Genomic DNA, 13,746 nt, shown 5'->3' with positions numbered 1-13,746 from the left:
CCACTTCGGCCTCCCAAAGTGCTGGGATTACAGGTGTGAGCCACCGCCCCCGGCCTTGGTTACCTTTTACGGTTGGCACTGCATGGATGGATGGCCATTTATGGTAGTGATAAAACATTTCTCTCAAAATAAATTTAAGTCAGTTTAAAAGTAAGCCAGGGTGGGCGTGGTGACTCACGCCTGTAATCCCAGCAGTTTGTGAGGTGAGGCGGGTGGATCACCTGAGATTGGGAGTTCGAGACCAGCCTGACCAACATGGAAAAACCCTGTCTCTACTAAAAATACAAAATTAGCCAGGCGTGGTGGCGCACACCTGTAACCCCAGCTACTTGGGAAGCTGAGGCAGGAGAATTGCTGAACCCGCGAGGCAGAGGTTGCGGTAAGCCGAGATCACGCCATTGTATTCCAGCCTGGCAACGAGAGCGAAACTCTGTCTCTAAATAAATAAATAAATAAAAGTAAGCCAATTTGAAGAGGTGATTAAGTACATAATTGTAAAGGTGGTTGATGAATATGCCAAAAACTGTGAAGATAGTATGAAGATGACCAAAGTATATCAGCAGTTCTTAAAGTAAGACCTGGGGACCCCTGTGAAAGCATGATACCCCTTCAGAGGTCTCATGCCCAGCTAATTTTGTGTTTTTAGTAGAGATGGGGTTTCACCATGTTGGCCAGGCTGGTTTCGAACTCCTGGCCTCAGGTGATCTGCCCATCTCAGCCTCCCAAATTGCTGGGATTATAGGTGTACACGAGCCACTGCACCAGGCCAGTTATTTTTAAAGTTTTTTTTTTAATTTAATTTTAATTTTTGTGGGTACACAGTAGGTGTAAATATTTATTATTATTTTTAAATGAATATTTTGAAAATTTCAGTCTTTAAATTTCTAATATGGTAAATATAAAGAAAATCCAGATGATTAAAAAATCTTTGTGATCCTCTATAATTTTTGAGAGTATAAAGGGACCAAATAGGCCAAAAAACTTGAGAACTGCTGAACTAGATCATTCCAAGGGCCCACCCCATGCTAAAAAGCTCCAGTTTCAAAAATGAAAGTATTTATAGTTTCAGCCTTTTGGGCAACAACAACATCTCTTCCAAGTTTTGACCTTTGGTATAAAACAGGATGTCCCTGAATGTATCCTTAATCGACTTCTTTTAGAGTCCCACGGGTCTCTCATGTTCCGTCACTGAGACTCGGTAAACAGACTTATGTACATATCGTATTGCTATAGAATATGTGCACACAGTCGGGAGCAGTGGCTCATGCCTGTAATCCCAGCACTTTGGGGTGCCAAGGAGGGTGGATCATGAGGTCAGGAGTTTGAGACCAGCCTGGCCAACAGAGTGAAACCCTGTCTCTACTAAAAATACAAAAATTAGCTGGGCATGGTGGTGTGTGTCTGTAGTCCCAGCTACTCAGGAGGCTAAGGCAGGAGAATCACTTGAACCTGGGAAGCGGAGATTGTGGTGAGCCAAGATCGTGCCACTGCACTCCAGCCTGGGTGACAGTGTAAGGCTCTATCTCAGTAAAAAAGAATACGTGCACACACGTGTCTGTAACATAATAACGTCCTCCTCTGCTAGGTTTAATATGTTCATACTCTAGTTGTCTAACGAGACAGTAAGGGCTTTGAGGGCATGGAACTGTGTTCTATAATAAACCAACGAAGGTGCCTGGCACCTGCCACAGGCTGCTGGGCAGCAGACTCAGGCTTGGCCTGCCAGGATTTTACAGCCTCTCAGGGGAGATGAGAGCAATATGCGGACCAGTGAAGGGAAGCAGGATGCTCACTCGGGCCAGGTAGTGTGTGTGTCACTTAGATATTCTGTAGAGAGTGACCAAGTGTCCACCATAACTTTTCCACAACTCTTCCAGGTAAGTATTGACACCACCATTTTCCAGATGAGAAAAATCGAGGCTGACAGGTGACATGGCTTGCCCAGGGCCAGTCTGTGGCCAGAGCTGTCATTTTTCCCTCTCACGCCATGCAAGTGCCAAATGGGGGCACAGGTGGAAAAGGTACCAAAGCACACAGGATGTGACGTTATTTTGGGCTGAGAGGGGGACTTGGAGGGCTTCCTGAGGGAGGAGTCAGGGTCTGAACTGAGCTGTGGGTGGGAAGATGATTTGGAGCAGCTGAGGACAGGCTGGAGACAATGGGGGAGGAGTGCTCCAGCCTGGACAGCCCTTCTGCATCCCCACCGGGGCCCCACAGGGCAGGACACGCGGTCCCGGGCTCACCGACATGGCCAGGTGCAGCGGGGTGTTGCCATGCTCTCCGCGGGCATCCGCGTTGGCCCCGTGGGTCAGCAGCACTATGGCGCAGTCGAAGCGGTTGCGCATCACCGCCACGTGCAGGGCTGTGTTCCCCGCGGAGCTGGTGCTGTTCACGTTGCAGCCCCGTTTCAGCAGCATGCGGGCCATCTGCGGGAGACGGTCAGGCCGAGTTAGCACAGGCACCTGGGGAGCTGCCGTACCCCGTGACACGTGGGCACTGCCACTTTCTCTCTGAGAGGCCTACAGGTACTGGGATGTTGGAAAGTACTAGCAATGGGACTCCAGGGGCAGGCCCCAGTTCTAGGGGGGGCCTAGACTGCCTCCCATACCATCAGCATCCCAAGACCAGGGACAAAAAGCCAAAGATGTGCTGACTGTTTTAAGAGGCTTCTGGTCCTTTCCTAGCGCCAACAGAACCCATCTCTCCTTGTAAAGGTTCCTGTGGGGCCTGTCCTGAAGCACCCCGCTCCCTGCATCCCTCCCTGGGACTCTGCAAAGGTATCACCTCTCACGGGGCCTTGGCAGTGCACATCCCTGGGAGAACCTTGGGACCAGGGAGGGGAGCCTGGCTTTGGAGTCACAGACCTAAGCCCAAAGCCCAGCTCCACTCATCCCAGTTGCCTGCACTTGGACAGGTCACTATAGCCATATGCATCTCAGGTTTCTCTTCTGTGAAGATGGGAATTCAAGTCCCCACCTCATAGCATGTGATGACAATGAGTGACCAAACCTATACGGAAGGGCCTGACTCGGTGTCCAGTTCCTGGAACGCAGAGGTACCCCCGAGACTGGCAGTGCTCTCCCTCCTGGCCCATCACATTGAGAAGTAGGCCATGAACTCTGGGCCATCCCGTGCCCTGTCGAGCTGTGCTTTCTGGTGATGAGACCAGAGGCCTCCATCCTCCAAGGAGGACAGAGCTTAGCTTAGGGGACGACCTCAGAGGAGATGCCCAGCCAGGCCGTGTGTGTGCAGCTAGACCCAGCACCACCACCACCATCATCACCATCGTGATGGTTCATGAGTGCCAACTTGACTGGATTGAAGGATGTAAAGTATTGATCCCAGGTGTGTCTGATGGTGCTGCCAACGGAGAGTCAGTGGCCTGGGAAAGGCAGACCTACCCTTAATCTGGGTGGGCACCATCTAATCAGCTGCCAGTGCAGCCAGAATATAAAGCAGGCAGAAAAATGGGAAAAGGCCAGACTGGCTTAGCCTCCCAGCCTACATCTTTCTCCCGTGCTGGATGCTGCCTGCCTTCGAACATTGGACTCCAAGTCCTTCAGCTTTGGGACTTGGACTGGCTTCCTTGCTCTTCAGCTCGCAGGTGGCCTATTGTAGGACCCTGTGATCATGTGAGTTAATGCTCCTTAATAAACCCCTCTTTAGATATATATATCTCCTATTAATTCTGGCCCTCTAGAGAACCCTAATAATACAATCATCATCACGCCACCTTCTATTTGGGAAGTACTTTACAATTTGCGCCGAGTTTTGTCACGCACTACCTCGCTGACTTCACCACATCTCCAAAGCAGAATTCATGGATGAGGAAACTGAGGCACAGGGTGGATACCACCGCCCAGCCAGAGAGCAGCAGAGCCCTGCCAGGATCCCAGCTCTTCATGGACTTCTCTGCCCGCAGACCCACAGCAAGGTCAGCCCCCAAGTGCTAGCCTCAGGGTCCTCTCGGGAACCTGCTTCCTGCGGGCCCTGAGGACCTGCAGGGCCTGGCCCCCTGCCCCACCCACCTCAGGCTCCACTCACCTCTGCGTTCTTGGCCCAGTGGAGGGGGCTGGCTCCGTAACGGGGGTCTTTGCTGTGGATCTGGCTGCTGTCCATGCTGATGATCATCTCCGCACACCTGGGGACACAGGGGACCCGGCTGGTGAGCAAAGGCTGGGGTCTGCATGGCGTGGAATGAAGCCAGGACTTGGAGCTTCATCTACTGCTTATAGAGAGCATCACTGCAAACCAAGCTTAGCAAACCCAACCAGCACACTTACCATGGTATGTTAAGGCTGTACTGAGCCCCTCAAGGCACAACTAACCTCCTCCTCCAGGAAGCCTTCCTGATGACTGCCACCGGCAATGATCACCCTCCCTGGTGCTGGCTTTAGAGTCACACGGGCTTGAAGTCAAGCCCCAGGAAGACCAGGCATTTCAGAGTTCAGTTCTGTGCCTGGCACACAGCCACCCTCCACCTCCTTACCACACTGTCAGTGAGCCACACAGTGACCTGCATGCTATAGGAAGCAGTATGACAGAGGGGGAAAGAGCACAATTGCTTTCTACTCAGCGCCTGAGGCAAGCAGTGTCCACCATAGATCTTAGCACTTCCAGCCTCAGAGCAGAGGCCCCAGGTTCACAAGCCTCATTAGGCCGGCCTGGCCCGAAGAAAGTGCTCCGTCATTTTATTATGGGTAGGAATCTCGGTTCACAAGTTCAGCTGTGCAAGGAGGAGACTTTACAATCTATCTGGCTGGGCGCAGTGGCTCACGCCTGTAATCCCAACACTTTGGGAGGCTGAGGCGGGCGGATCACCTGAGGTTGGGAGTATCAAAGGATGGAACACAGGGACTTGAATAGACGTTTGCAGACCCATGTACATAGCAGCATTCTTCACAACAGACAAAAGGTGGAAACAGCCCAGGCGTCTATCAGTGAAGGACTGAACGGATAAACAAAATAGTGCTCCGCCTTAAAAAGAAAGGAAATTCTGATACGTGCTACAACATGGATGAACCTTGAAGACATCATGCTAAGTGAAATAAGCCTGGCACAAAAGGACAAATACTGTATGATTTCACTGATATGAGGTTCTAGAACAGGCAAGTTCTGAGAGACAGACAGGATATGGGAGGTTATCAGGGGCTGTGGGGAGCAGAGAATAGGGAGTTATCAATGGTTACAGAGTTTCTGTTTGAGGTGATAAGAAAAGTTTTAGAAATAGGGGTGATGGTTGGACAACATTGTAAATGTGACTAAAACCACTGAAGTGTATACTTAAAAGTGGTTACAATGGACCAGGTGTGGTGGTTCACGCCTGTAATCCCAGCACTTTGGAAGGCTGAGGTGGGTGGATCACCTGAGGTCGGGAGTTCGAGACCAGCCTGACCAACATGGAGAAACTCAGTCTCTACTAAAAAATACAAAATTAGCTGGGCATGGTGGTGCATGCCTGTAACCCCAGCTACTACTCGGGAGGCTGAGGCAGGAGAATCACTTGAACCCGGGAGGTGGAGGTTGTGGTGAGCCAAGATCACGCCATTGCACTCCAGCCTGAGCAACAAGAGTGAAATTCCGTCTCAAAAACAAAAAAACAAAAAACAAAAGTGGTTAAAATGGCAAATTTTATGTTATATATAATTTACCACAGTTGAAAAAACCAACATAATATATCAGAACCATTGTGTACTTTCAATAGGTGGATTGCATGGAATAGGAACTATATCTCAATCAAGCTTTTTTTAAAATTTTTAAATTTTAAATTTTTTTTTTTTTAGTGCAATTACCAGGACAGTCCACATGGGTTTAATTTCCAGGTCTGGCACTTACTGACTGCCTGACTCTGAGCAAGTTATTTAATCTCTCTAAGTCTTGGTTTCCTCATCTGTTTTTTGTTTGTTTGTTTGTTTGAGACAGGATTTCCCTTTGTCACCCAGGCTGGAGGGCAATGGCATGATCACAGCTCACTGTAGCCTCAACCCCTGGGCTCAAGCCCTCCTCCTGCCTCAGCCTCCCAAAGTGCTCAGTCCTCCCAAAGTGAGGCATGAGCCTCCACACTTGGCCCTCATCTTTAAAAGGGGAATAAAATACATCAGCTCTCTGGGCTGTAGTAAAATAGCCCACATGAAGGTTAAGCCGGTGGCTGGGACAGCGCTAGTGTTCAGCTGCTCTTCTCCATTATTAGAGGTGCCCAGCACAGGCCCAGGATTTATGCTGCCCAGCTCCCTACAGCCGTTATGCCAGGGCTTGGTGCTCAGCACTAGGCACGTGGAGTCAGGCGCAGCTTCTTTCCCTGGGCCTTCTGGAGCCCCCCAAGTCTTCACCCCAGTGGCCAGCTCCAGCTGGGGTCCATGGCTTGGCTCAAGTTCTGCTGCCCCCAAGCCTTCCCTGAACTCCAGCTGCCTGAGCGGCCATCTCTGGGCTCCTAGTGCAGAACCCTGGCATCCTCAGTCTCAGCCTCCATCTCACTGTCTGGGATTATCTGTTTCCCCTCCCCAGCAGGGGCTTAATCATCTGAGAAACGCAGGCACAAACCTAGCTTTATGGGAAAGGTCAGCTGCATTGAAAAATAGCAGAGGTGGCCAGACATGGTGGCTCATGCCTGTAATCCCAGCATGTTGGGAGGGCAAGGCGGGTGGAGCACCTGAGGTCAGGAACTCAAGACTAGCCTGGTCAACATGGTAAAACCCCATCTCTACTAAAAATACAAAAATTAGCTGGGCATGGTGGTACACACCTGTAATCCCAGCTCCTCGGGAGGCTGAGGCAGGAGAATTGGTTGAACCTGGGAGGCAGAGGTTGCAGTGAGCCAAGATCATGCCATTGCATTCCAGCCTGAGGTGACAGAGTGAAACTCTGTCTCAAAAAAAAAAAACCAAAGAAAAGAAAAAGAAAAACAGCGAGGGGGCTCCTAGTCTGAGCCGTGAGGGAACCACTTGTCAGTAACACTGAGGCTGTGTGAATCTTGGAGTAGGGCTGTGCTGGCTGCCATGTGGATAAGGGATCTCCCTGCTCCACTCAAGGCTGGAGCCTCTTCATCTTCTTTGCAAAGATTGTCTTATGTGATGGGGCGCTGGACCCACCCAGGATGGCCTGTGTGGCGACAGAGAGGGACCGGTGAGGGCTGAGGTTGTTTGAAGAGAGAGAAAACTGGTCAATTACAGCTCCTGCCCAGTACAGCTCAGGGTGGCTGGAGCCAAGCAAGAGTGGGGTCATGTGCCAGCCCTTTAGGTAGAGAAGAGCATCACCCGTCACCGGGTGTCCAATCAGGTCACAACCTGCAACTGGGGAACCTGATTTCGGGGCTGGGGGTGTTGGTATCTTCTCCGTTTGGTCAAGTATTTCTGAAAGTTCTAGCTCATTTTGGCTATGCTTGGGAGATTCAAGGAAAGGAGGGTTTGTCCAGGCTTGGTCCAGCCCTTAGAAGGGCTAGCAATGCCCCATGGGGCTAGCAAGGTGGATGCAGCTCCCAGAGGAAGGAATAACCCGAGGACAGGCACGAGTGCCAGCCTCCCCGCCTGAGTGCTGCCCGCCCATGCCTTCTCACTGCTTGTCCGGCACTGCGCTGTGAGGTTCTGGGTGGCTGGGCTGTCTCCTGTCCTGGAGTGGCTTATTCATTTCGGTGAGGCCAGTGCTTTAGCACAGTGCCAGGATCTAAGGACTCACTGGCTCATTCATTCACTCTAGATATTGTTCCTTCTAGATAGTATTTTTTCTTTCTTTGCCTCCTGGGTTCAAGCAATTCTCCTGTCTCAGCCTCCCGAGTAGCTGGGACTACAGGCACATACCACCACACCCGGCTAATTTTTGTATTTTTAGTAGAGACAGGGTTTCACCATATTGGTCAGGCTGGTCTCAAACTCCTGACTTCAGGTGATTCACCCACCTCGGCCTCCCAAAGTGCTGGGATTACAGGTGCGAGCCACTGCGCCCAGCCTAGAGAGTATTTTGAGACTTGAGATATTCACCTCTTTTATCCTTTTTATCTCATCCCCCACCTTTTTGAAAATAATTTTCCTGAGACCACGATTTCCCAGGCTCCCAAAACGTGGGCCTGCACCTGCCTCCCAGTGGTGCCACCAGCCAGAAAGGAAAGAGGCATCTAGGTGGATGGGCCCTCGGCCACCTTACCAAGCATTTCCCAGGCTTTGAGCTGGGCACACAAGAAACCAAGGAGCACTGAAGCCATCAGGGGCTGTTCAGACCATACTGGGCTGGGTTAGAGGAGGGGTGAGCTGGGCCTTGGGGATGCATCAGACTCCAGAACTGGAGTATCACCTGGAGGGAAGCTGGAAACAGGAGACCCAAAGAGGGCTAAGATTGGTTGTCTCCAGTTTTGAACAGGTAGATTCACTCCTAGGAATTAAGGTGCATTACAGAAATTTATTTCTATTTTTATTTTTTTTTTGAGATGGAGTTTTGCTCTTATTGCCCAGGCTGGACTACAAGGGTGCGATCTCAGCTTATCGCAACCTCCGCCTCTCAGGTTCAACTGATTCTCCTGCCTCAGCCTCCCAAGTAGCTGGGATTACAGGCATGCGTCACCACGCCCGGCTAATTTTGTATTTTTGGTAGAGATGGGGTTTATTCATGTTGGTCAGGCTGGTCTCGAACTCCCGACCTCAGGTGATCCGCCCGCCTCAGCCTCCCAAAGTGTTGGGATTACAGGCGTGAGCCACTGCGCCCAGCCAGTAAAATTGTAAAGTCTCCTCCTTGCACAGCTGAACTTGTGAACCAAGATTCCTATCCATAATAAAATGACGGAGCACTTTCTTCGGGCCAGGCTGGCCTAATGAGGCTTGTGGCTTGTGAACCTGGGGCCTCTGCTGTGAGGTTGGAGATGCTAAGATCTATGGTGGACACTGCTTGCCTCAGGCATGTGACAGGTGATAGCAGAGCTGGAGCCCAGCAGGTCAGCAGATGCGGTGGGGAGGGAGGTCTTACCCTTTCTGAGAGAACTTCATGGCCGAGTGGATGGGGTAGCCATTGGGGCCCATGATGTTGCACCGAGCATTGCACAGCAGCAGCACGCGGACCATCTCCTGCTTCCCCAGCTGGCAAGCCAGGTGCAGCGGGGTCAGCCCTTGGTTATTCACCTGGTTCAGGCCAGCCACTGCATTCTTTCCAAGGAGCTGATGAAATAGGAAGGGAAGTTTGACTCCATAGGATGCTAATAAGAACATAAAGAGGTCGGGCGCAGTGGCTCACGCCTGTAATCCTAGCACTTTGGGAGGCCAAGGTGGGTGGATCACCCGAGGTCAAGAGTTTGAGACCAGTCTGGCCAACATGGTGAAATGTCATCTCTACTAAAAATACGAAAAGTAACTGGGTGTGGTGGCAGGCACCTGTAATCCCAGTTACTTGAGAGGCTGAGGCAGGAGAATTGCTTGAACCCAGGAGGCAGATGTTGCAGTGAGCTGAGATTGCACCATTGTACTCCAGCCTGGGAAGCACGGCAAAAACTGCGTCTCAAAAAAAAAAGAAAAGTAAAGAGAAGCACAAGGAAAGCCAAGTGCCTTCCCTCCCATAGGAAGGAAGGGGTGACCTGGCACGACTGTGGCTCACATGTAACGTTTCTGAGTCAAGGAACTTAAAAGGTGGCCGTATCTCAGGATGGGCACTGGGGGTCCAGGCGGGAGTGATTCTTGCTTTTCATTCTGTCCTGATTGATGTTTTTCTACACACAGGTACTATGTTTCCAATGAAAGAACGGCAGTATTAAGAGAACTAGGGGCCAGGCGCAGTGGCTCAAACCTGTAATCCCAACACGTTGGGAGGCGAGAGGATCACCTGAGACCAGGAGTTTGATACCAGCCTGGGCAACATAGGGAGACCCATCTCTATCAAAATTTTTTTTTTTTTTTTTTTTTTTTTGAGACGGAGTCTCGCTCTGTCGCCCGGGCTGGAGTGCAGTGGCCGGATCTCAGCTCACTGCAAGCTCCGCCTCCCGGGTTTACGCCATTCTCCTGCCTCAGCCTCCCGAGTAGCTGGGACTACAGGCGCCCGCCACCTCACCCGGCTAGTTTTTTGTATTTTTTAGTAGAGACGGGGTTTCACCATGTTAGCCAGGATGGTCTCGATCTTCTGACCTCGTGATCCGCCCGTCTCGGCCTCCCAAAGTGCTGGGATTACAGGCTTGAGCCACCGCGCCCGGCCCAAAAAATTTTTTAAAATTAGCCTGTGTGGTGGCACGAGCCTGTAGTTCCAGCTGCTCAGGAGGTTGAGGTGGGAGGATCACCTGAGCCTAGAAGGTGGAGGCTGCAGTGAGCCATGATCGCACCACTCCACTCCAGCCTGGGCGACAGAGCTAGATAGACCCTGTCTCAACAAAAAGAAAGCACTAGGAGGGTTTTACTCTCTTTTAGCTGAATGCTGTCCCCATGAGGTTCATTACAACCACAGTGCACCTATGTGACACCAGGGTCACCTCACAGCAGTCCCACTGGGCCTGGAGGCAGGCCAGAGACACAGCAGGGAGAGCAAGGGGCTGGCATCGAGGCCAGTGAAAAATCAAGCCCCACCCTCTCAGCTTTGTGGCCCTCCCTGAGCACGCTTCTTCACAACACTGAACCTCACTTTCTTCGGAGAGAAAAGGGGAATAATGACCTCCACCCCATAAGTGTATTCTCAGAATTAACTAGAACACATACTACACTCAGTTCAGGGTCAGGCACCAATCAGCACCCGATAAAGGACAGCTGCAGTCGTGCATGACCACTGAGAAGCGGGTGTGCGCGCCCCCGCGTGGAGGCAGGCTCTGTGCGGCACCATGCTGGTTGTGCAGAGGATTGTCAGCGAAAGTGGAGTTCAACTGTGGGTAGAGAATTCCCTTCCCTGAGAGCACGAAGCATTAAGATATGGAATCCACATTTTCTGGGCCGGGCGCGGTGGCTCACATCAGTAATCCTGGCATTTTGGGAGGCCGAGGCAGGTGGATCACTTGAGGCCAGGAGTTGGAGACCAGCCTGGGCAACAGGGCAAAACCCCGTCTCTACTAAAAATACGGAAATTACTCAGGCTTGGTGGCACATGCCTGTAAACCCAGCTACTCAGGAAGCTGAGGCACGAGCATCACCTGAACCCAGGAGGCAGAGGTTGCAGTGAGCCGAGATCGCACCACTGAGCTCCAGCCTAGGCGACAGAGGGAGACTCTGTCTTAAAAAAAAAAACAAAGAATCCACATTTTCTGGAATAACGTGGTTGCATTCTGATGCCAAGGCAGTGAGAACATGATCTTTAGAAGAATTTTCTAATTCTAGACAATAAAACATATCCAACATCCTGTCTTTTCTGTTCAATCTAATACATGAAATAGCTATTTAATAATATCACCCCATCAGCTTGCCCACAATTAAAAAATCACATCTTTTGCCCAGGTAATCAAAAACGTTAACAGGAAGGCCTCTGGCATAAATGCCTACAGGAACTGGAGAGAGTTCAGTTTGCTTGGTTTGAATTGCTGTAAAACAGGGGTGTCCAATATTTTGGCCTCCCTGGGCCACATTGGAAGAATTGTCTTGGATCACACATAAAATACATGACTGCTAACGACAGCTGATCTAAAAAAAAGGTCCGTGCATGAATCTCATAATGTTTTAAGAAAGTTTATGCATTTGTGTTGGGCCACATTCAAAGCTGTCCTGAGCTGCATGCAGCCTGCAGGGCCACATGTTGGACAAGCTTGCAAAAGGTTAAGCCTAGGTCCCGCTGGCCCACGAGCCCCTCCAGGCAGATATCTGGCTCACAGTCTGTGCTCAGGAAAAGTGGAACTGAACTGACTGACTGGAACCGGGCCTTGGGTTTATTTTGCTGGGTTGGAGGTCGTCCCCAGGGTTATCAAGCAAAGAGACCGAGGACGGTGGCTCCTGGAAAAGCGGTGGGAGGGAAGAGCCAGGGAGGGGTCTGCACCCTCCATGAAGGAGCTCAGGCCTCAAGGACCAACAGGGGACAGTAAGAGGCCCAAGAGTGACACCCGAGCCCAGGGGCCCAAAGGGAACTGTGGACACCGGGAGGTATCAGTACCAGTCACCTTGCCCCTCCCTCTACTCACCTGTAGCACCTGGGAATTGTCACCCTGGACAGCATAATGGAAGACAGTCTCTCCCTTGTTGTCAGTGACATCCATCTGAGCGTGGCAGTACTGCACCAGCTCCACCAGGATCTCCCCATCACCCTTGCGGCAGGCCAGGTGCAGGGGTGTGCAGCCCTCCTCATTCTCAGTGCAGTTGGCACAGCTGCAGGGAAGGGCCAGGGTGAGCAGAGGTGAGCAGGTGTGGCACAAGGCGGCAGGGGAACCTAAGTCGGAAACTCAAGACATTCTGGTTTATTTGAGCTCAAAAGCATTCCCACCACTCAGCTAGTTGGGCTGATTTGAATGTATTTATATCCGATGTGACCTGTATCAGGTTCTTGTTCAGTTTGCTCACTTGTACAAGAGATGGACCCCAAGGCCACACCAGCAGGAAGTGGGCAGGGTGGTGGCACAGGAAAGGGTCGCAGATGCGGATATCTCACTAGCCTCAGGCAATTCACTTAACCTTCCTTGGCGTCAATATCCTTATCTATACAACCTGCTGTGCCTGCCCCAGGAAATGGACAGAGCAGTGGTGAGATGAGACACGGTGCTGTCCAAGAGCACGCCTAGAAACTAAAGTGCAGTGAGGGTTTTTGTTTTGTTTTGATTTTTAAGATGGAGTTTCGTTCTTGTTGCCCAGGTTGGAGTGCAGTGACGCAATCTCGGCTTACTGCAACCTCCGCCTCCCGGGTTCAAGCGTCAGCCTCTCGAGTAGCTGGGATTACAAGCATGCGCCACCACACCTGGCTAATTTTTTGTATTTTTAGTAGAGACAAGGTTTCACCATGTTGGCCAGGCTGGTCTCAAACTCCTGACCTCAAGTGATATGTCTGCCTCAGCCTCCAAAAGTACTGGGATTACAGGTATGAGCCAGCACACCCGGCCAGCAGTGAGGTTTTGAGTTCTGGGCCTGGGAGCTTAACTGAGCCATCTGGGGTAGAGACTCAGAGGAAGTGTGGCTACCTCTGTACAAGATGGCCAACTGGTATCCTGTGCAAGTGTGGGCACAGTACCCTCACCAGGGGCAACCGCTGCTCCATCTGCTGGCTGAATGGATTCATAAAAGGAGGCCTTCAGCTTACAGAAGAGCAGCCTGGAAGCAGACACCAGGGATCCAAGCTCCTCTTTCACCACCTCTGGCTGAGTGACCTGCACAAGTCCTGTTAGCTCTCTCTAGAATGACAATATGTGGGCCGGGCATGGTGGCTCATGCCTGTAATCCCAGCACTTTGGGAGGCTGAGGAGGGCAGATCACCTGAGGTCAGGAGTTCGAGACCAATCTGGCCAACATGGTGAAACACTGTCTCTACTAAAAATACAAAAATTACCTGGGCATGATGGCACACGCCTGTACTCCCAGCTACTTGAGAGGCTGAGGCAGGAGAATCGCCTGAACCCAGGAGGCAGAGGTTGCAGTGAGCCGAGATCACACCACTGCACTCCAGCCTGGGTGACAGACTAAGACTCTGTCTCAAAAAACAATAAAATAAAATAAAATGATGATACCTTGTTGGGGTTGGGAAAATTCAATTTCACAGTGGGTAGAAATCAGCTCCGACAGGCCTGGCACCTGGTGAGCACTCCGGACTCAGAAAAACATTACATTGTCCTTCTTACATTTTAATCTGGTAGCAATGCAGCACCTTTTTTTTTTTTTTTTTCTTTTT

General features: G+C 51.1%; 1 protein-coding gene across 7 annotated transcripts in view; it reads right to left on the bottom strand.

Annotated features, from left to right (window-relative positions):
• The window catches only part of PLA2G6 (phospholipase A2 group VI), a 72,059-nt gene that overhangs the window by 18,966 nt on the left and 39,347 nt on the right, over positions 1 to 13,746 (bottom strand). For 6 of the 7 annotated variants that reach the window (XM_010389227.1, XM_010389228.1, XM_030914996.1 and 3 more), the window contains exons 4-7: positions 12,056 to 12,239; positions 8,950 to 9,137; positions 4,045 to 4,141; positions 2,244 to 2,426 (exon numbers count right to left, since the gene is read on the bottom strand). In XM_010389227.1, the coding sequence (XP_010387529.1) occupies positions 2,244 to 2,426; positions 4,045 to 4,141; positions 8,950 to 9,137; positions 12,056 to 12,239 (652 nt within the window). Of the gene's footprint in view, positions 1 to 2,243; positions 2,427 to 4,044; positions 4,142 to 8,949; positions 9,138 to 12,055; positions 12,240 to 13,746 lie in introns of those variants that run through there. The other variant, XM_030915000.1, reaches the window with a different exon arrangement.

This window comes from Rhinopithecus roxellana, chromosome 13 (assembly GCF_007565055.1).
Source record: "Rhinopithecus roxellana isolate Shanxi Qingling chromosome 13, ASM756505v1, whole genome shotgun sequence".
NCBI lineage: Eukaryota > Metazoa > Chordata > Mammalia > Primates > Cercopithecidae > Rhinopithecus > Rhinopithecus roxellana.
The sequence above is the reverse complement of the archived record's forward strand: the minus strand, read 5'-3'. Positions and strand labels throughout refer to the sequence as shown.